This window comes from Aethalodelphis obliquidens, unplaced genomic scaffold (assembly GCF_003676395.1).
Source record: "Aethalodelphis obliquidens isolate GAN/ISIS:26980383/991018 unplaced genomic scaffold, ASM367639v1 scaffold31, whole genome shotgun sequence".
NCBI lineage: Eukaryota > Metazoa > Chordata > Mammalia > Artiodactyla > Delphinidae > Aethalodelphis > Aethalodelphis obliquidens.
The window spans coordinates 8,455,261-8,478,531 of record NW_020837975.1 but is presented as its reverse complement, the minus strand read 5'-3'; the positions used below and the strand labels follow the sequence as shown (position 1 = coordinate 8,478,531).

General features: G+C 45.9%; 1 protein-coding gene and 1 long non-coding RNA gene across 8 annotated transcripts in view; one reads left to right on the top strand and one right to left on the bottom strand.

The window, feature by feature from the left end:
- Positions 1 to 640: 640 nt before the first annotated feature.
- On the top strand, positions 641 to 22,804 carry LOC113630868 (uncharacterized). The gene is made up of 2 exons (XR_003437122.1): positions 641 to 3,314; positions 22,745 to 22,804. It is a non-coding gene; the product is annotated as an uncharacterized LOC113630868 (long non-coding RNA).
- The window catches only part of BRPF3 (bromodomain and PHD finger containing 3), a 36,286-nt gene continuing 21,341 nt past the window's right edge, over positions 8,327 to 23,271 (bottom strand). Inside the window, exons 10-14 of one of the 7 annotated variants that reach the window (XR_003437112.1) lie at positions 20,871 to 20,968; positions 17,946 to 18,043; positions 13,735 to 13,889; positions 12,604 to 12,899; positions 12,305 to 12,420 (exon numbers count right to left, since the gene is read on the bottom strand). Coding sequence is in view for 5 of the 7 variants with exons in the window: in XM_027126726.1 (XP_026982527.1) it covers positions 12,237 to 12,420; positions 13,735 to 13,889; positions 17,946 to 18,043; positions 20,871 to 20,968 (535 nt within the window). In the remaining 2 variants the exon portion in view is untranslated. The other 6 variants (XM_027126726.1, XM_027126727.1, XM_027126731.1 and 3 more) reach the window with 6 other exon arrangements.

Genomic DNA, 23,271 nt, shown 5'->3' with positions numbered 1-23,271 from the left:
CTGTTACCTCACTACCAACCAGCCAGAAGAATGCAACCCACAGCACTAATACTGCCTTTTAAAACCCTTCCCTGAAAGCCACTGGGGAGTTTGGGTCTTTTGAGCATGAGCTGCCCGCTCTCCTTGCTCAATGCCTTCAATAAACACTGTACTTTTCTTCACCACAACCTGGGGTCAGTAGATTGGCTTTGCTGTGTGTCAGGCAAGCGGATCCAAATCCAGTTTCTGTAACAGGAGATAGGACCTTCAGATAATTAGTAAATAGTGACAGTGGTGAGAGGAGGAGTTTGTAAAGTCATATTTAATAGTGTGATTTAATGTTACATTTGAGTAAAACCTCTTTTGTTTTATTGTAAGAACTATAGAGAAGGAGAAAGCTGTTCATGGCATGAAAAGCAGGACTGAGCATTAAAAAGTTGACAAAAGACCTGGGAGTATCTCATTTCATGAAGGATCAAAGCTGTCAGCCTAAGGGATATAGCTCTACTTGTGCAATCATAAGCAGCCCTAAACTGGTGGGAAGGTATTTAGATTTTTATGGGTGAAGGGCCTTCCTTTTTGTTTGTTATTTTATTTTATTTTCTAAAATGAGCACGTTATTTTTTTTTTTAATTTTTTTTGGGGGGCCATGCTGCACAACTTGTGGGATCTTAGTTCCCCAACCAGGGATCGAACCCACGCCCTGGGCAATGAAAGCGTGAAGTCCTAACCACTGGACCACCAGGGAATTCCCCCAAGGACCTTCCTGTCATCCCTAAAATACCAAGCAGAGAGCCACCATTTCAACAGAGGCTTGAAAGAATAGAATGATAATTCATTAGTGTCATATACTAAAAGCCATTGACTGAGAGCCAGTGGTATAGAAAAGTTAAGAAAGTGGACTCCGCTTGGGTTTAAATCCCGGCTCTGCTACTTACCACTCATTTAACCTCATCTGTATGAGGGGGATAATAATGTCTCAGCTTCTGAAAAGTAAATGAGCTGAGAGGTTGCCTGGAGTGTGTGAGGACTCAAAAAATGTTGGTTAGATATTCTGATCTTTCTAATCTTTGTTGGCAAATAAACAAGAAAATAAGGCTTTGAAGGCCCTGGCCATTAGTTCTGTGTAGGGAAAAACAGCCAGAGAGTAAGGCTGAGACAAGGGTCCTACCTCAGCTAATTGCATTTCAACAGCCCCTGGGAGGCAGTGTGGCCCAGGGGTAGTGAATCTGTGCTGGGAGTCAGAAGCCCTGGGTTTCCGTTCCTCCTCAGCCTGAGGCCAAGATCAAGTATGGCCAAGGGCAAGACAGGGTGTCTCTGACCCTCAGCTTACCCACCTGTAAAATGGGGATGATCATTCTGCCAGGCCCACACACAAGGTCGTTTTGAAGACCAAATGAGAAAATGTTCCATGAAGGTTAATGGTAACTCAGTTCACCTGTGTTGAGTGCCCACCTACTGTGTGCTGAGCACAGGAGAATGAAATTAGGCCTGCTCTCTCCCTAAACAAGTGCCCAGAAGACAGGACATGTACCCAGACAGCCACAGTCTATGGGTGAAAGTGCTAAGGGAGTCTGATTACGGAAGGAAGAAGTATCTTTATGGTTGAGTCTTATGAGGAGATTCAGGGAGGATGTACTGAATGGTGCCCAGTGCACTCAGCAGCTCCCCTTCTAGAGCCTCATCCAGCAGATGTACCTGCTCATGCCAGACGACCTGAGGTCAAGGCTGTTCACTGTAGCATGCTGTATAGCTGCATAAGTTCAGAGCCCCCTAAAACACCCACCAAAGAGAGAATATGTGGGCTCTATAGCAGAATAAGGAAAAGTTCTTTGTGAACCGACATGTCAATTTGGGCTTCCTTCCCCTTCCTCCGGATGCTCTCAGACCCTGAACTTGTGTCTACCATAGTCATTTTCATGGGCTCCTTGAATTAGAAGTGTCCTTGATAACAAGGAAAGCTATGACCTGCAAGTGCGTGAACATAGGCCCCACTGGGCCCCAAGCCCCAGAGAAGGGTTACTGTCCTCTTTCTATAAAGAAAATGAGGCCCAGGTTTGCCAGGGCAGCACAGCCAATAGATGCTGGGCTGGGATTTGTCCTACAACTGACTTCCTGGTTGTTTTATGTATCTGTTGCTCCGCCCCCTTTGAGACTATTCATTCTGTAAGGGCTGCGGTCAGTTTTCTTATCCTCTCCTTCAGGGCCAGGCAAAGTCCACCCCCTTAGGAAATATTAATTCTTGAGATAGGGATGGTCCTAAGAAGGAGATGCCGGGGTAGGACCGTCCCTAAGGAATCTGTGTGTGTGTGGTGGGGGGGGTGGTGGAGTGTAGGGGTGAACAAGTTGGTTCCGGGTTGGTTCAGAGGGAAGGGGGGAAGCTGAGCATTACCATCTGAGAGAAAAGGTGTGGTGGTGAAACAAGACAGGACAGATACAGTTCCCATCTTGGGAACTTGGGGAATTAAGGGAATTTGCCGGAAGTGGACAGGTGGTGGGCCAGAGGGGAGCAAAAACCATCTTCCATTTTCATCTAAACGTCTCAGAAGGTCCCTATGTAAGAAACCTACATATAGACTCCCTCAGGTACAGACACACTTTACCATCTCTGTACAAAGCTATTCATTGCAGAATTGACTGTAAAACAATGGAGCCAACTCAATGTCTATCAATAAGGAACTGGTTAAATAGTCAGATTTCCATATGATGGAACACTCTCCAGTCCAAGAAAGGAGGAGGAAGTCCTTACCGCTCTGATATAGGACAATTGCCAAAATATATTTTAAGTAAAAAAATTCGAAGTGCATAATCAGGGAAATAAAAAATTTAAACCACAATGAGTTATGATCCCACATGTATCAGCCTGTAACATTTTAAAAACTGATAATTCCAAGCATCGGCGAGGGAGTGAAGCAAAGGGAACTCTCAAAGAGCTGGCAAGTATGTGAACTGACACAACCACTCTGGGAAACAGTTTGCCCTTATCAACTGAAGTTGACAATAATGTGTGTTCCCTAGGCCCCTGCAAATGCCCCACGGAAATCCTTACCCCAACCAACTCCCCAAACATACATACACACCAGGAGAAACAATTAAGAACATTCACACAAGCACTGATCCTAGCAGCAAAAAATTGGAAGCAACCCAAATGTCCTCAAATAGTGCAATGAAAACTTAATTGTGGTGTCTTCATACGATGGAATTCCATACCAGAGTGAAAATGATTGGCATCACTCAACTGAACCTCAAGACCCTTAATCTAATCGTGGCTGAGATACAAGCAAGCTGTAGAAGACTGCAGGCAGTACACTTCCTTCTCTTCAAAATCCAAAAAGGTGAGACACTACCCCATACATATTGTATGGTGACGTGAACATATGGCAGGACTATAAAGGAAAAAAGGGCATGATAAGCATCACGTTTAGGACAGTATTTAGGGGAAGAAAAGGTGAGGCTGGGAAGGCCCACAAAGAGGATTTTAAAGGCCCTGTTTCTTTGTCTAGGAGAGGTGGTAGGGACCAGGTGGCTTATTGTATCATGGTTTTTTTTTTTTTAATAGGTATATATTGTATAACTACTATCTTTATAACTAATCAATATTTAATAAAAACAATTTAAAAAAAATGAGGGCTAGGGCTTCCCTGGTGGCGCAGTGGTTGAGAGTCCGCCTGCCGATGCAGGGGACACGGGTTCGTGCCCTGGTCTGGAAAGATTCCACATGCCGCGGAGCGGCTGGGCCCATGAGCCATGGCCGCTCAGCCTGCGCGTCCGGAGCCTGTGCTCCGCAATGGGAGAGGGCACAACAGTGAGAGGCCCGCGTACCGCAAAAAAAAAAAAAAAAAAATGAGGGCTAGACCAATGTGAACAGTGTGCTACCATTTGTATAAAAAAAGGGACACATACACCCATAGACACACATGTGCGCATGTGTACATATACGCTGATATTAAACTACCTCTGGAAAGTTACATATGCAACTGGAAAAATCGGTTGCCTCTGGGAGGGGAACTAGGAGGCTGGGGACAAGGAGGGAGACTTCCCTGAATATTTAAATTTTCTAAATCACTTAAATCAATTGGAGTTAAAAATAATAAAGAATAATAAAATTTGAAGAGAGACTGAGAGAGGGAGACACAGAGGGGAGGGAGAAAGGGAAGGGAGGGTGTGAGGAAGGGAGGAGGGAGGGACAGGGGCAGGAGGAGGGGGAATGGCGGGGCTCTGGCTGCCAAAACCTTCCAAAACATTGGGAATGTGTCCAAAATCATAAGTGGACCCAGAAGCCCCACTGGACAGCCCAGGGAAGCCTGTGTCCTCATCCCACAGCTTGGCCTAGACCCCAACACATTCTTGCACCTAAGGACAGGGCTGGCTTCACACGATTGCCCACATCAATTCGGGCTCCCCAATCTTTTGTTTCCAGAGTTTTGTTCCCAAACAAGACTCCCTCTCTGGGTCTCTTCCCCTGACCCTATGGTCTTATCTCAGACCTTCGCCCACCTGTGATCTGAACAATTCCTCTGAAGTCGATTTAGTGAGCCGTCATCCTTGATGGCTCTGAAATGTGTGTCTGTGTCACCAAGGTCAGCCAAAAGCAAATAGGCCCTTTTCATCCCCTCTTTAATCCTCCCCTCAAGGACCCGGTGTCCTTTGCTCTACTGCCTCATCAAGACCTGCTTGCACATTCTTTATCACGCTGGGATAACAATAATTCAAAGGAAACCAGGGCCACAGGCATGTCCCCAAGGATCATGGCCTTGAGAGGTAAAGGCATGAAGTGCTAACGGAATTTCAGATACCAGCCAGTGGGCGAGGAAGGATTTGGACACAATGTGCAGGGGGTGCCTTCTGCCCTGCTTGTACCCAGGATGCCAGAGGAGTGAAGTATTGGCAGTGTGGGTCTGTATGAGAAAGGAAGCCCCTGAAGCTGGGCTCAGTCCCCCAGAGTCCAATGGCCAGGGGTGAGGAGGAGGGGGCCAGGGAGGATTGTGTTACTTTGAACTAAGAAGTTCTTTATTCCCCAAAGAGCCAAAGCAGGATCTGGGTGGCACCATAGTAGAGAGGTAGGTGCTAAGAGAAGGCTGAGCCACACAGGACAGGATCAGTTCTCCCACCTCACCCATCCCCTCAATGGGGGGTTCCCTAGTTGAAAACACCTTGGCAGTTCATAACTCTCCCTTGGGAGCAAGGTAGTGTTGTACAGGAAGAAAGAAGCCTTGCTGTATGATGGCTCTTAGCGGAAGTCGTTCAACAAGCAGGTCTAGAGCAAACGTCATGGGCTGACAATACTAAGTGCTGGCAAGGATGTGGAACACCTGGACTGCCATACACGGCTACAAGAGTGTAAATCATCCAACCAATGGAAAACTGTTTGGTAGAACTACTAAAGCTAAACACACACCTAACCAGTGACCTAGCAATTCCACTCCTGGGGATTTTCTGAAGAGAAATGAGCATTGTGTCCACCAAATGACATGTACAAGAATGTTCATAGCAGTGTTACTATGGCAGCTCAACATGGAAACAACCTAATGTCCACCAGCAGGAGAATAAACACACTATGGTATATTTGTACAATAGAATACTACTCAAAACAAGCTACAGCTATGTGCATAACAGGAATGGAGCCCAGAGACATGATATTGAATGAGAGAAGCCAGACAAAAACGTACACACACTGTCTGATTCCATTCATATGAAGTTCAAGAACAGGCAACATGGATCTATGGTCATAGAATCCTGGATAGTAGTTACCCTTGGGGGATGGGGGGAGTAGACATTGACTAGGATGGAACATGAGGAACTTTCTGGGGCACTGGAAATGTTCTGTATTTTGATCTGGGTGGTGGTTTCATGGATGGTTACAAATGTAAAATTTCACAGAGATTCAAGGTTGTGTATCTTAATTACTGTATGTAAAGTTATATCAAAAACAACAAAATTTGTTTCTTGGTCTAAAGCTCTGTTGCTCTGGCCCCCTGACGGGCCTACTCAGCAGCTGGTTTTGCATTCAGAAGAGTGTTGTGTCCACCTTGGAATGACCTTTCATGCCAGGTGCTGGTGCTGTACCAGAGGGCAGAGAGCAAGAACTTCTCAAGCTGAAGAAGAATGTATATGGCCTCTTGGGGGCCATCTCGCTCACAGGTGTTTGAACATGGGGTGGAATTTGGTCCAAGACTTACTTCCATGGAAATGTACCCCCAATAGCAAAAGTTCTTAGGATGGAGAACTATAGCTCTTATTCAATTTCAACTGTTAGAGTCTACCAATATCTTAGCAAAATGACGGGAACAAGCAAACAATAACAGGCAATGGTTGGCACAGGCCAGTTCATGATACTTAGCAAGTGAGGAAAAGTTAAACTTGGGCAAAAGAGCTGTTGGGCCTTGTGTTCCAGTCATGCTGAGAACTTCTGCAGTGACTGCAGACTGCTATCAGCTGATTTCCCAGCAACCCAGTACAAGAAACTAAAATACATGCATGCTCTACCTAGAAAAAATGAGACAGTAAGGAATTACATTAAAATAGTGGAAATGGTTATTTCTAAGTGGTTAAAATAGTCTTACTTTCTCCTTTGCACATAAAAAATTTTCTTTTCCCAAATTAGATAGCAAATAACAAATTTTATATTCTTTTGTGACCAGCTCAGATAAAATCCTTCGGCAGTCTTCTGGACTGTGAAGCTGGGGTGGGTGGGGAGGCCCTCCTCTGGACCCCTATGCATCCTGCATTCTTGCCCACCAGGAACCATCAACATTTCATCCCCCCAACTATCTTTATGGCCCCAAAAGAGGCCAATACAAAGCAGAAAGAAAGAGGAAGGAACTCAGACACTGCTTCAGAAATGAGGGGAGTTAGACTGAAACCCTCCACTTCCAACCAGCCTTACAGGTGCCATGCAAAGGACACACAGTGTTCTTTGAAATAACAACACAACAACCCTTCTGAAGTTTGGGGACAATTAGCTTTTTCTACTCCATGTAGCCTGTGAGTCCTAGCCCTCTTAAGAATATTAAAATTGTAGAGAATACTAACATATATGTAATTATATTGCAATATATATAATATAGCATGCAAAATATAAGTAAATACAAATACATCTTTATCTTTTTCTTTCCACCCTTTAAGGGAAAGGACAAGCAGAAGGGAACCCCCAAGTGTCAAGGTCAAGTCAGAGTTCCTCTCCAGCTCTGGCTCAGACACACACCTCCCTGGCCCCTCTTCTCCACCTCACAGTCAGGCAGAAACTTCTTCCCCATCTTTTGAAGAAACTATTTTCCTCCTTCAAAGACCTCCCTCCTTTCTTCCTGGTAAAGGCCAAACTGTCTGCAGTTGGCAGGACCAGATGTTCACACTCCTTGCCCTACAGATACCGTGGAGAGCCTGCAGAGCCAGGGGCAGACAAGGCTCCCATACTCAATCTCCCTTCAGCACCTGTCCCAGAGCCTAGCAGTCCTACCATTCACCCCCTCTTCTCTCAAAGCTCACAGCCTGGCCAGGTCAGAAGAGTCTATCTGAAAAGCAAATTCACACTCAAGTGTTAATAGCAACTATTACATTAATGAAAGTGGTCAAGCTGACCAGGGTTTTGGCAAATGCTTTTTTTTTTTTTTTTTTTTTTTTGTGGTATGCGGGCCTCTCACTGTTGCGGCCTCTCCCGTTGCAGAGCACAGGCTCCGGACGCCCAGGCTCAGCGGCCATGGCTCCCGGGCCCAGCTGCTCTGCGGCATGTGGGATCCCCCCGGACCGGGGCACAAACCCGTGTCCCCTGCATCGGCAGGCGGACTCTCAACCACTGCGCCACCAGGGAAGCCCCTGGCAAATGCTTTTAATGATATTTTTTAACTTGCTAGGAAAGTGAGATTTTCTTTTCCTGGTCAGAGTGCCTCTACATGCTCCAGTATCATATTTCAGAATTGAGGCCATGAATTTTAATAACAGCAGTGATAAAATTAATTAAGGAAACGTCTACTCACTTCTAGGGCTCTGAAAATGTGCGTATGGAGAGAGTAGAAAGTGCTGGGTTCTGGATTCTGATCCAGCACTGCCTCTTCCTGCTCTGTGATGCTGAGCACACCTGACCTGCCACTCTGTGTGAAATGAGTTGGTGGGGGGGTGGGTTGGTGGCTAGATGATCCTTAGGGTTTGACATTGTGTCAGGCCCTCCCTGGGGACCAGATAACCTCTGAAGGTGCTGTCTCCATCCTCTGTCCCCCAGCCCCATCCTCTAAACATAAGGGGCTTTCCTCAGCACTGCCCTTGCCCCTCTCTCCCCTTGGCCATTCTCCTAACTACACTGATGGGCTTCAGTGGCTCCACATTTCTGTCATCTGCTCCTACCTTCCTCTGGAACTCCAGGTCCAGTTCCATCTGCTTGCTGGGGGGTTTTCTCAGATGTCCTGTAGGCAACATAAACTCATCAGGAACTAAACTCTTCCTCCCTCCTCACCCGCAAACCCACTGCTGGTCCCTCCAGCCACACAGTGACCCTGCCATAACACTCCTTTTTGACTCTGATGTCTAATTAGTTGCCAAGCTGCAATCATGTTTCTTCCCTATTCAAATCCTTCAATAGATGCTGCCACCTACCATGTACTAATGCCTCACCCTGGCTTTGGGGTCCTCTATTAAATCAGTCTGAGAGAGGCTCAGAGAGGTCCAGTACCATGCTTGAGGTCACACAGCAAGTGAGTGACAGGGCTGTTAATCCCAACACACTGCCTCACTCCCTAAATTGTTTCCAGTCAAAGGGGATGGCAGTTGGTCACTGGAGTTGGAATACACACCATACCTCCCAGAGGCTGCCCTTTGTTTAGGCTGCTTCATCTATTTACAATGACTTCTTTTTATCCTTCTCTACTAAAATCCTACTCATCTGGTCATTTTTCCTTTATTTGCAAAATGTTCTATAGGGCGAGCTTGTAATTTCACTCTAAATGCTTTTGTAATTCAAAATATAAATTCATATATAGGTATTTTTAACCCCACTTGAATTAACTGCTTCATTCTTCTGGAAGCTTTTTCAGAGTTGTCTGCAATGTGTCTTATAAATCAGGTTGTTAGCTTCGTGGGATTAGGAGTGTGTAGCTTTGCACTCTAACACATAATATAAGGACTATCAGTACATTAGAGATACTTGTTTAATGTTATACCAGATTGACAGCCTTTACACTTCAGTGACTTCAATAAGAATTTCAAAGGCCCTGTGGAGGAGGTGATCAGGAGATTCCTGTGTCCTCCAGCCACACACTGAAATACAAAACTTCCAGCCAAGCACAGGAGCCAGGCAGAACCAGAGAGAATGGGTCAAGGAAAAGCTATCCTAGGCCCAACAAACAGTTTGTCTCAGGGAATACTCCTGCTTCTGCTCAAGATATCCCTTTCCAGAAATGTTGGAGCCAGAGCCACAGAGAGGGGAGGGAGGTACAGAACAGGCCAGCATAGCCTTGAAATGCTATGGAGCCCACAAAAAAAGCCTTGGCCAGATTGTCGTCCCACAATTCTGCCACCATGTCTTGGCTGGCTGACCTTGGCCAAGTTTTTTAATCTTGCTGGTCTGTTTCCACATCTGCAAAATGAAGACCAGGTAAGTTAAAGGCTCGCTTCCAGCTCTAAAAGGAGTCAGGCTCATGTTCTGACTCTCTGTGTGTCCCGGCTCCCTCCCTCTCTATAGAATGGGGACGGCAATAATGTCAAAGGAGGTGGGAGCAGCCTAGACACTCCAATTCTGCAAGCTTGGTGAACAGGTGCCCGAGATGTCCAACGGGCCACTTCTCCCACTGAACAAGGAGCAGATGCTCCTAAAGGAATGGGGCTACAGAGCAGCCAAGGCGTGGGAAGTAGGCTGGACCTTCCACAACTCCCAAAAGGCAGTGCTGTTGGGGAGGAAAATGTCAGAAATCATTCTTGCACCCCTCCCAGGGGTCCAAGAGACAGACGGGCAGGCAGACAGACAGAGAGACAGAGCCCTGTCCAGCTGGGAGTCTGCAACAGCTAGACAACCCCATTCTTAATAGGCCCTGGTGTCTTGAAGAGGGGGAGGGCTGCAGAGATTAGGAGGAGAAGGGCAGGCCCCACTGACGACATCAAACACACACAGCAACTGCTGCCCATTAGAACATTTATTTCTCAGAGAGAAAATAAGTTTAAGACAGTCATATTACAGTAGGTAAAATTAACTTTTGTATTCTTTACAAGCATAGATTTTTCTCTGTTTATTACCTCTCTTATACCATCTGTTATAAACAATTCTAGAAAGCAAATAAAGTCACTTTCTACAATAAATAGAGCATCGTGTGCTTCACAGCAGACGCGACTGAGACACATAGGCCCCATGCCACAGCAGGATCTGAGCCGTTTCCCGTTCTAAAAGAGCAGTTTTAAAAATGAGACTCAGAGAGAGACTGAAAGATTCAAAGAGACTGAAAAAAAAAAAAGGGAGAGAGAGACTAAGAAAGAGAAAGTATTGGGGGGAAGAGACAGACACAGAAAGAGAGAGAGAGAAAGCCCCGAGATCTTACAACACAGGTTGAGACGAAGGTCACATAGTCCACAGCCGACCGACTACCTGGGGAGGGGGGACGCATTGGCTCCTTTAAATAAACCACACTGTGTGCATTTAAAATACTCAGCCACACAATGGAGGACTCCAGTAATGGAAACTATAGGCCTGAATAATTTAGAACAGTATTTTACAATTATATACACTATGTCCTTCCCTAGCCATAGGCTGTATTGTAGTTTTATTATTGTACAAAATCCAAAACCCCATCCTTTATGTTATAGAGAGTTTTGTTGGTTCCCTTTTAAACTCTGGCTCATGTCCCAAACGTATAAGAAGTCGTGGCGGTTGGTTGGTTGTATTTTTAAAAAGTGTGTAAAAATGGCAGTGATCTCCCCAGTGACTTTGTTTTGTCCAAAACTCCCCTATGAAAAATTTAAAACAATTAAAAAGAACGTCAGGTTAAAAATCAACATGGCAATCAGTGGCCTGCAACCTGGCCCTGCAACTTTGGTGCTTAAGAGGTGAAAAGAAACATCCAGAGAACAGATATCGAAGCCTCTGAAAGTTGTGTTGGTTTGTCAGTCAGCATTCCCGTTTCACAGTTTTTTTTCCCTTCTGGTTTTGAGAAGGTAAAGGTGGAGAGGGGGTTGAAGGAAAAGAGGGAAAGGGACAGAGGGTTTGAAATAAAAGACTGTGTTCCCTGGAGTTCAGAGCAGCAGAGGCTAGGCAGGGCAGAGTGCAGGACAGGAAGATGCTGGACTGCAGGCCCCACGCCATCCCTAGTGGTAGAGAGAGAGGCTAGAGGCTGCAGGTGCAGAAAAGGAAAAGCCCACGAGGAGACGCTAGGAGGAGTGAAAGGGCAGACCCAGCCAAAGGGCACAGCTTCACCCAACAACCCTCGAATCCACGTGGACAGATGGACACTGGCACAAGCAGCCTGGTCTGCTGACAGGAGCCCGTCCAGCCTGAGCCCACCTCTCTGCAAGACAGAAGAGGGCTGGAGGGACCCTGCCTCAATCTAAGCGGGCAAGTTCTCACAGGCTGGCCTCAGCTGTTTGTCTGTAGCACATGTAAGGGGGTGGGGAGGTGTGCTGGTGAAGGGGTCACCCAAGTGGTAGGCTAGCAGCTGGCCTCAAAGGGAATGAGCCATAAAAAGAAAAAGATCAGTTTGGTGATGGTTTCTGTCAGTTTGGCACAAGAGGAAGTTGGGAAAGGAACAAGGGAAAAAGAGAGACTGGGCAGAGGTGCAGAAGATGGGGCAGGGAAGAGGTATGAGGACAGGTGATAGAGAGAGAGGGTGAGCTCCGTGAGATTCCCCGTGGGACCCTAGTGTATCCACAGCACCTCTGGGGTCAGTGTCAGAGCCTCGCTCACCCTGAGGTGTAGTTAGTTGGGAATGGGTTGGAGGGGCCAGGCACACCCTTGAGAAAGCCCAAGACCTCTTGCTTTCTGGGGCCAGGTCTATCTCCTCGGCTGGGCCCAAGCCTCACAGCTGTTTCTATTTCTAACTGGTTCTTCAGTGGACAAGCCCCTGAGGGAGCTCAGGTGGGAGTTTTTGGCACACAGCAGGCCCACCAGGGGAACCATGCAGTTTAGTCCAAACTGGGGCCTTGTCCTTGGGGAGGATACAGCCCAGTCCCTGGCCTGCCATGGAAGGGGCAAGCTGCCAGCCGTACGTCTGGCTGGGGCAGGAAGAGGCTTCTCTGTGCCCCACAGGACGGAGGCAGGGCAGGCAGATGCAGGCCAGGCCCTGCCCTTACAGGTAGCTGGAGGTGACAAAGGAGTGGGGTCCCCGCACTCGGCTCAGGTGGATCATCGCACGGTCGTAGGCCACCTGCACTGACTTGCGGATGCTGGTCTTGCGGCCTTCCAGCATCTTGAGCTTGTCCACAGTGTCTTCCACACCCAGGGGCAGGACTTTGTCCCTCGGAAGCCACTGCCTAAAATACAAGCACAGTAAGAAGGCTGGACCATGGTGGGTCCCAAAGGAGGCTCTTCTGGACCCACTTGCCCAGGACCAGCAAAGCCAGGGGGAGGGGACAGGGCAGAGGGAGGCAGGCTGGGATGCCACAGGCAGGAAACTACCAAGGGACTTATTTTGCAGCTGGGCCCAGGACACTCACTCAGCTTAGACGGTTGCCAGAGGGAAGCCCATGTGCCCCCAGGGAGACTAGCTGAGTCATCTGGAGGGCTCTGAGCCTCACCCTGCCTTGCGGAGTCAGGGAGCTACAGCTAGGAAGTGGAGCTGATGTCAGGAATCGATGAAATGATCTCTGGTGGGGCCTGCATCTGGTGTTTTTTAAAAGGTCCCTGAGTGAATATAACATGTGGCTAAGAGCCCAGCCTTTGGAGCCAGATCTTGGTTTGTATCCCAGTTCTGGCTATGGATTCTTGGCTTTCTGAGCCTCAGCTTCCTCATCTGTAAAATGGATTGGGAGGGGATTAATGAAGATTTAAATGAGGACCAAATGAAATCATACACGTAAAGCAATTTGCATAAAGAAATGGAGTAAATGCTCAATAAATGATAGCTATTAGCTAGTCCTACCTCCTCACTCTACAGAAGCAGAGGTGAAAGAATCCTCCTGCTGGTGTTTGTAAGCCATGAGCAGACAAGCCCCTTGCGGTGGATCCTGCACTGCCCAGAATTCTCCGCCCAGGACTGAGACATGCTTCCCTGCAGCCGCTGGGAGTGTTGGCAGATTACAGGCTCTCAAGTGAGTCCCGGGAATCAACCCCCATCAATGTCACCCCCCTCCCCAGGGGCAGCCAGCATTCAATGACTGGTTGACATGGGGGTACAAAGGCACAGCCCCAATCCCTGACATCTCTAATGAGCCACCCAGCTCCAGAGCTCCAAACAGGATGAGCTGAGGCCTCTGCAGCAAGTGCACTGCAGTTCAACTTTTTCCTCTGCCCAGTGCTGCGCCCCCTCACCCTCACAGCTCTTCCCAATGACTCCGAATACAAATCTCCATCTCAGAGTGTTTCACAAGGAATCTAATCTGCAATACCCCTCAGTTACTATTAACACCATTAATCAGTGTTATTAGTAACACCAGGTTACTGTTAACATGGCAAATGCAGACCGGCTGCTGGCAGGTAACCATTCACCTTCACCTGGGTGGAGGCAGGGTGGCCGAGTCCACAGCCCCTCTGTGTACCTCTCCGGCACGTCAGCATTAGAACAGCCACCTGGTTGGGCCCCTCGGCCTGCATCCTGGTGCACCCTCCCAGCAGCAGCACCCACTCACCAGGTGCGTTTATTGTCAAAGAAGAGGACAAGGAAGAGCTTCTCTCCAGCCTCGGCCTGTTTCTGCTCTCCCAGCTTCAGCACATCCAGTGGGGGGACGGGGATGGGGACGCCATTGTGCAGAAGGCCCTCCCGGGGCATCTTGGGATCGATGATCTGGAAGCAGGAAAGGAGACAGCATTCAGCGGGGGGTGGACGGGGTGACCAGTGCACCCTGCTGTAGGACTAACCACTGAACCACCGTACACCAAAGCTATGCAGGGGATTGGCTCGGCCCACAATGCAGTGATGGAGGGGCTGACCTCTTCCAATGACCCTCAGTACCCCAAACAGAAATTCTGACCCTGTTTCCCCAGGTATTGTCCTAATCCTTTGGCCCTTTCCAATCAGACCTTCCGACAAGGGAGCTTGCTCCATCAACTGTCAGGCCCCAGAGCTGAAAGAGGAGTACTGGGAAGCCAGGGTGGGGGGTTTTCAGAAGTGAGTGGAGCATCTCTGACGTCCAGGCCAGATAGACAAACGCCTTCCTCCCAATGTCCCTTAGGGGAAAGGAATGGAGGCCATTTTTTTCCCCTGCCAATTTATGTTTAGAACCTGTGCAATTCATTTCAAAATCTCAGGGGCTTCCTAGACACCATGGCTGTGAAGAAGGTCCTGAATCGGCCAGAGGGCCCATCCCTTTGGTTCTACCTAAACAGATCTCCTGGTTACCCACCACCTTCCTGTCTGACTATAATCCTTCCTGGTGCATAGACCAGATACAATTTTAGCACCTCCACGGTAAAATCAGAGAGAAGGCAAAAGACTGAGTGTGGAGGGTTGCTGAAGAGGGGAGAATGATGTGGTCGGAAACAAGGGCCACTGGAAGAATGAGTCCTTGAGGCTGCAGGCTCCACAAGGGCAAGGGCTCAGCAAAATGCCTGGTGGCATCAACATAATAATTCTCCAGCGCTGTGGAGCACTGACAAAGTTACCAAAGCTCCTAATTATTCACACATCATATTTCATCCTCTTGCTGATGCTGAGAAGTCTGCTGACAAGTACTAGCTGACAGAGGAGAATGCCAAGCACAGAAGGATGTAGCTGGCTGGGACTAAAACCAGGCGCCTGGACAAGGCTTGGGCCTCTGCTGCCCACTGCCTCCTACACAGCCCCTGCTTCCAGAGCAGCTGGCTGATAATCTCTGTGCACCAAGGCCAGGGAGACTTGGAAACTTACGGAGGAGGCAGCTTTCTCCAGAGATGGAGCAATCTTAATTCCTATACCCTGTCCCAGGGGGTCTCTTATAATAATAAATTGCTCTATTTACTTCTGGGTGTTTGCCAGCTTCCCTACATCCTTCTCAAGATAAGCAGCTAAAAGCAGGTCCTCTAGTTAAGAGTTTACTCTAAGGAAGAACCACCACTACCCTGCCCCCAGCTGTGTGATTTGGTAAAAACTCTAACTCCCAGCCTGTCTGTCCCTCCTGGGACTGAAGCTAAGGGTCCTAATGAGAACCACCAGACAAGCCCTCCTGAACTTCCTCGATTATCAACAGTGGGGATAGTGCCTGGCTTGGAAAGTGGGGCAGACTGTGAAAAGTGTCCCCCCAAGGGCAGAAGCAAGATGGGCAAGTCTGCCTCTTAAGGGGAGCTCGCCTCCCTTTTTAAAAAAGACAGAGGCAAATGTATCCCCAAATAATAAATAATGGTCCATTCACTCAAATGTCATGCAGATGTAAAACATGGAAATAAAGTCTGCAATAACATTTAACGGCTATACGGCTATAATACGGCTATAATATATAAATGATAAATAGAAGCAACAATACAAAATGCTTATAGATGATGTCATAATGCTGCGATTTGTGTTGATTTTCCCTTTTTCCAAAGCTTCTGCAATGTAGATACATAATTTTTACATAAAAACAAAAAACATTTTTTTAAAGAACAAGAGCCTCAGAAATTTAAAAACCGTATAGTCACTATATGTGCAAGTACATATTTAAGTATGCAGAGGAAAATGACTGGGAGAGCATAAACCAAAATGAAAACACAGGTTGTATTCAGGTGGTAGGTTTTTTCAGGTGGTGGCTGAATTTCTTTATCACAAAAGAAAATGTATGATTAAGAAGATAATTAAAAAGGAAAAAAAGAGGGGCTTCCTTGGTGGCGCAGTGGTTAAGAATCCACCTGCCAATGCAGGGGACACGGGTTCGATCCCTGGTCCGGGAAGACTCCACATGCTGTGGAGCAACTAAGCCCGTGCGCCACAACTACTGAGCCTGCGCTCTAGAGCCCGTAAGCCACAACTACTGAGCCCACATGCCACAACTACTGAAGCCCACGCAGCTAGAGCCCATGCTCCACAACAAGAGAAGCCACGACAATGAGAAGCTCGCACACCCCAACGAAGAGTAGCCCCTGCTCACCGAAACTAGAGAAAGCCCGTGCAGAGCAACGAAGACCCAACACAGCCAAAAAATAAATAAATAAATTTATTTTAAAAAAAAAGAAAAAAAAAAGAGACTAGTTTTAGACTGGCTTTCTTTGTATTGTGAGATTAAAAAAAACAAAACTAAACCTGCACAGTCTTAATCAATTCTTCAACAACTAAGCTGGGGGTCTCACTGACAGCTGGGCATGGAGCCTGTGAAGGCAGCCCCAGGTCCAACCTCCTCAGCGCTGGATCACAATGTGGATCTCCCACCTGCCACTGCTAAGCAGGGGGTGAGGCAGGTAGCATGGGTTCCAATATGACTCCAGAAAGTCATATAACCTCTTGGAGCTACAGTTTCCTCACCTGTCCAAAAAGGATCAGAGTTCCTGCACTCTTCACCTAAAGAGGCTGCTGTCTATGAAAAGAGCCATAGACAAAAATGAGCTGGGAGAGGCTCAGAGCTCTGTGTGCACGCATAGGCTGGCAGGGCGGTTCTCAACACCCACTATAGATCATCTGGGGAGTGTTAAAAAAAATAGTCATAAAAAAAAGAAACAAAAATATTCATGCCTTGGTCTGGCTTTAGAGAGTCTAATACAGTTGATCTGAGATGGGGCCCCAGGATCTACATTGTTTAAAAAATTCCCCCAGATGATTGTGACATGCCCCAAAGGTTAGAATCAGTATTTTCAGGGCCAGATGGATATTACCTCCCTAATATAGAAAGAGCCCTAAGACATAACAATCAGGGTGGTAAAAATTAGAATTTTTAGCTACTGCCACTATGGAAAAAATGGAAATTTTAGCTACTGCTGGTGGGAGTATAAACCAGAACTAATGTTCTAAGGGGCAACTTGGCAATTTGCATCAGAATTTTACATAGATGCCCCAAGAAGGCATTCCTAAGACTTCTTCACTGTGAAGAAATAACCATGGATGTGCACAAATGTTAAGCTACAATGATGCTTACTGCTGGCTGTTTATCATAGTGAAAAATTCAAAATGATCTAAATGACCAACTAGGGAATGGTTAAAATAAGGTACACGCATACGACTGAAGATGATGCAGTAATGAAAGTGTTGCTGATGAAGAATGTTTAATGGCATAAGCCATGCATGCTCATGGTGTACTGTTAAGTGAAGGGGAGGTTAAACAGAGTACGGTCTCATATTTATGCACATTTATGCATTAAACAGAAAAAAAAGGGCTGAGGATATACATCAAGAGGTAATCTCTGAATAGATGGCACTGTGGGTGATTTTGAACTCAGTGGCTCGGAACACAGGCTTTGACATCACACACTTTGAGCCCTGGGCTCAAATTCCAACCCTGCCACTTAATAGCTAGATGACCATGGTAGCAAATAGATCTTCAGTTTTTTCCCCTATAAAATGAGAATAACCATACCTTCCTCAGCATTTCAAGAACTTAGCATGACAGACATTTAGTAAAACACCTAAGCATTATTAACAGCTTTTACAATTTTCTACAATGAGCACATTTTACTTTTATGAATAATAGATAATTTTTTTTATTTAGCAAATAAATATATGCTATTAAATCACTAAGAGCCCTAACTTCTGTCTGCAAACTTTAACCTATTTTAAGAGCCCTAAGCAGGGAGTCTAGCTGGTGTGACCCACCCAGGCTGGGATAAAACCTCCCTCCCTTCTGCAGCTAAAGGTACCCTGACTCCCAATCACACTCTTCTGGCTTGATCCAATCAGATAAGCCCCCAAGGCAAGGCAGGGGCCAGACCACCCATAGGAGGGAGGAGGATCAGGCAGACTCACCAAGGCGGGGTAGGAGGGATAACCTCGGCACTTGGCCCACACCAGCTCCAGGGGCTCCAGGTCTCCACGGTCTTCAAAGGGCATCAGGAGGCTTCTGCCTGGGGGTGGGGGAGGGGAGGAGACAGTGCCCAAGGGGGCATGGAATGGTGCCCAGGAGGCCTGCCCGGGGCCTCCATTTGACTGGGGCAGCCCAGGAATGAGTCAGCAACATCCCCTCCACCCTTCCTCTTCCCTACCCTCTCCTTAGTTCTTAAGACTAGATCAGGAGACGGCAAACTTGTTCTTTAAAAGGCCAAATAGTAAGTATTTTAGGTTTTGCAGTCTCCATTGCAACTACTCAACTCTACTATTGTAGCATGAGAGCAGCCATAGACGATTGGTAAATGAACAAGCACTGCTGTATCCCCATAAAACTTTATTTCTGGACACTGAAATCTGAATTTTGTGTAATTTTTACGTGTTACAAAATGTCATTCTTCGCTTGATTTTCAATCATTTGAAAATGTAAAAAACGTTCTTAGCTCGTGGGCCCTACAAAAACAGGCAACAGGTTACAGTTTGCTGACCTCTGAACTAGAACCCTAGGTTGATGTTCCTTGGAAAAATATAACTGCTTCATCACCAGGACACCAGGAAGAAGGACTATAATGCATCTTGGCAAAGCCACAAACTGCTCTCTGGGCCTCCCTGACTGGTGGGCCTCATGATGGAGGCTTCATGGAAAAAGATGCCTGGGATGGATATCCCAGTAAAACTATTTGCTAAATGAGTTCTTTTCTGACAGGGCCATACCTGGCTATCCAGGACACCTGGCTGCACAGCACTCAGCAGAGCCAAGCAGGTCTGCAGATTCTTTTCTTGCCAGTTTTGTCAGAACCTTACACAGGGTGTCCTGCCTGGGGCAGGCACCACATCTCTTCGGTTTACTTTGTTCTGCACCTAATGCATTAGCACACGTGGATGGGTACTTCACAAATGTCTCTGAATACACAGAGGAATGTCCCTTCCCCTCCCCAGTCTATAAGCTGGCAACAGGGAGGTGACCACACTCAACTAAGGAAAAGATCCAATTCCACAGAGTAGAAATCATGTTCCTAAGGAAACATTACCATCTACATATATAATTTTTTTATAAAGTATATTCCTGATAATGAGGTCTTGTTTTCTGTCTATTAAATCAATAGCAATAACAACAAAAAGACAAAATCCATTACTGAAGAGGCAGGCTGTGGGGAAACTGGTGCAATCATATACTGCTGAGGAAATTGCAGACCAGTCTAATCCTTTCAGAATATAATTTGGCAGTAAGTCTCAAGAGCCATTTAAAAAAAAGTATGAACAATCTACTCCAGTAAATTCCTTCCCTGGGAATTTGTTCTTAGAAAAATAACTTTTAAAATGAATAAGAGGCTTTTGAACAAAAATATGGGTTCACTACCTTATGTATAATGTTAAAATTTGAAAATAACCAAATTCTAACAATGAAACAAGTAAATTATAATGCATTGATTGGAAGATAACATTGAAAAAAGCAGAATATGAAAGAGCATGTGTTTTGGATTAGCATTTTGTGAAAAACGTGCCTGAAATAAATAGAAGGCAACATAGAGAAATGAAGGCAATTGTGTTAAGGTGATGGAACAGTGGAAGGTCAGTTTCCTTTTTAAATTTCCTTTGGCATCATTTTAATAATTACGTGGTTTTAAAAATAAGAATAAAATGTCACCACCAGAAGCACAAAGTACGTGCCAATCCGCTCCCAGTTCTGCACTAGATGCTGTACAAATTAACCTAGACATAAGCCCTGCCTTCTGGGCACTGACAGTCAGACAGTAATGAAACATGCAGGCATGCATTCATCAACACACATATGAAAAAGAAACTGATGCTAAGGGAAAATAAAGCAGTTGGGAAAAGGAAAGAGGGGAAGAGAAGCCCTGAAGGCTGAGTGTTAGATGGAAGCTTCAAAGACAGGGCATCCAGAGTGCACACCCCCCATAGGAGGGCTGGACAGAGGTGTGCTCAGAGAACAGCCAGCCCTGCACCTGTTCCACCTAAGCACCACCCAGTCCTCTCCTTTGGCTCTGCCCTGTCCTTTATTCCTTCAGTCAGAGGAGATAAGATCCATGTGTTTTACTGTTTGGACCTGCTGGAGTAGAATGTCTCCATTTTACCCCAGTAGGGAGTAGAAGCATTGGATCACATGAAATTACAGGGTTATGTGTGAAATTCAGTGACACAGGATATCATATTACTCCTGTGAGGGCAGACTGGAAATATCTATCAAAATTACAAATGCATACTTCCTCCAATACAGCAATAGAGTATATCTATAGATATACTCCCCAGGGATACAAAATGATCTTTGTACAAGGTTGCCCACTGCAACATTGACTATGACAATTAAACAAAAACAATTTAAACGTCCATCTGCAGAGGGCCAGCTAAGTAAATGATAGCACACCTATGTAATGGGATATTAGGCAGCCAATAAAAAGCACAAAAGAATCTCCAAGATATATTATTAACTGAAAAAAGGCATAGTTTAGAGGAATGTGCATGTTAGGCTTCTCTGCTCACTCTTTTAAATATACACACAAGTTTTTGGTTTGTGTACGTATGGATTACATCTGGAAAGACACAAAAGAAACCGCTAACAATGGCTATTCTAGGGAGGGGAGAACTGGCTTTTCATTATGCACCCTTTTGTACATTTCTGATTTTTGTCACCATGGTATGTGTTACTTATTCAAAATAAGATGAATTAAAAAAAAAGTAAAAGGAGTATGAATGACCTGGGAGGAAGGGCCATTTCCCTGACGAGTGCCCCCAGGTTCGGAGAAGCTCAGGGTCTGGCTGCAGCCCGCAGAACTGGTTCTCTGGAAGGCCTGGTCCCCCAAGATGCACCTGTACAGCACTCCTCACCTGAGCCGTTGTAGTCAGAGTCTCCATTCACACCTTCCAGGAAGGGCACTCGAGACAGGGCTGGCTTCCCTCGGCTGCGTTTGGGGGGTGTCAGACCACTGCATATAGAGCAGGGAGGGAGAGAGGAGCAAAATGAACAATTTCAATGAGTAACACATCCACTCCTGCTCTCCCATCTCTGCTAGGAGCAGAGCTGCAAAAACCCTTCAAGGAGAATGGTTTCTCACCTTCCCCTAAAAACTCATATTAACCCGTGATATACTTCTGACCAGAATGTTCCCACGAGGCTTAAGGAAACATTTCATCCATGTGGAAGGACTGAACTTGGAAAGAGAGGCCTGCTCCCCTGCCCAGGGACACTGGATTTCATCCAGAGGGAAGGTCACCCAGGCACTTGTCAATCCTTCCAGAGTCTAAGCAGCCTGGCCATGAGGAGGGCCTGTCTCACATCTGCCCAGAATTCTTAACTCTCTGGTTCACATTGCTTCTCTAGAAACCAATTTATTTTTGAGGTACAAAAATCTGCCTCTTTCCCAAATTTTCTATAATGGACATGCCTTACTTCCTTAATTAGAAAAGACTTTTTAAATTGGAAAAACAATCCGCTTCTCACTTCTACTTTATGTGTGTGACGTTTTTCTTAGACAGAGATGGATTTTTTTAAACTACCAAGCAGACCAGTTTTTTTAAAATATGGCTACTGCAAAGAGATAAAAAATATATAGTAGACAAAGACTAGAAGATAATAGGCAAAAATGAGAACAGTAATACAAGAATAATGGTATAACTGGAACCCACCCAGGCATCAGTATTTTTAAGTTGCTCCCAAAGCAATTCTAATGTACAATCACAGTTAGAAGCTCTCGGCAAGAATGATGTGGCTATGGTTTTTTCCCATTCAAACTTTAAAAAATATTACTGCTGTATAATTATTTCAACAAAAAAAATTGCTTAAAAGACAAGTCAACAACCTGCAGTAGAGCAAAAATGCTTAAGAAGCTCCTAATGGGATACGAAGAGGCCAGGGTTAAGACTGGTTGGAGAGTAGGGTACTCCTGCGTTACTGAATCATAACTGACTTTATCATGGTCTTATACAGAAAACCTGGCACAATGAGAACCTGATGAATCATAATCCTTCAGTTAGTAGTAGGTTGGGAGCTTTCTTCCTGCTAGTCAAAATTAGGACCTGTTGGGGAAAAAACAACACCCAGTTCACATTCAGAATTCAGTTCCCATGCACCCTACAAAAATCTGTCACTGGACTTAAAGAATCTGAGTCCTTATAAAAATGTAAGGTACTGGTAGTTCTATTATGAAAGCCTCTCCAAGTTCACATCATGGATCTGGGGAGACATCTCCAAATACAACATAGGAGGGCACAACCAAGCAGTTAAGAGAGAAACTCTGGAGCCAGACTACCTGGGTTCAGAACCTCACTCTGTGCTACTCATTCATTCTGTGACCCTGAGCAAGTTAACCTCTCTGAGGCTTGTGTTCCCCATGTGTTGCTGTGAGGATTTAATGGATTAATACACAGCAAGCACTCAGTACAGAACACACCAAGTATTCAATAAATAGAAGTTATATAGTAAATATTATTATATAAACGGCAGTAAATTTTAAAGTCTCACTTGAATATTATAAACTACCAATGTTATACTATCAGATGATGAGCTCTGAGAAGGTTGAGCTCAATGAGACAGGATGCAACACCAAAACTAGGTCCATATGTTCCTGTTTCATAGAAAAACGCACAAGTGACTCGATCATGGCCTGCATTTCAGCCCTCTCTCTAAGTTACCCAGGTCTAAGCAGACAGCGCAATCAATAATTATTTTGCTTACTGGCTTAACATTTATCTCTCCCTTCTAGATGATAAGCTCCTTGAGAACAGACACCTTATCAGGGCTTAGAACAGTACCTGGCTCACGGTAAGTGCTTAATTAATAATTGAATGAGTGACCCAAAGAAGAGGGTGCAGCTCCAAACTGCTCAGAAAATCATTAGAAAAGATAAACCCAGGGACAGGATGGGAAGGGGATGGGATTAGTGACCAGAAATTCTTTCAAGGTTCTTTATTCTGCGATTATATGATTCTAGTCTAATTAATAAGATCTTCCTTTATGTACTTACCCCCACAATGTAGGAAAAAAGAAAAGAAAGAAAAAGAAAAAAATCCCTGTAGTTGAAGGCCTGAAACTCCTGTTGTAAACCGCAAAATTCTACTGAGAACCACTGAGCTAACGAGGAAACGCCTTCCAAGGGCATTGTTCCCACACTGAGCAGGGCCCCAGAGAAACTGGTGGCTTTGGCATGTCCCGCAGAAAGGCAAGCAGTCTGAACGGGCAGGCTAACCAGAGCCTGGCCTGGCTTGCTCCTTGCGGCTCACAGCTGGGAAG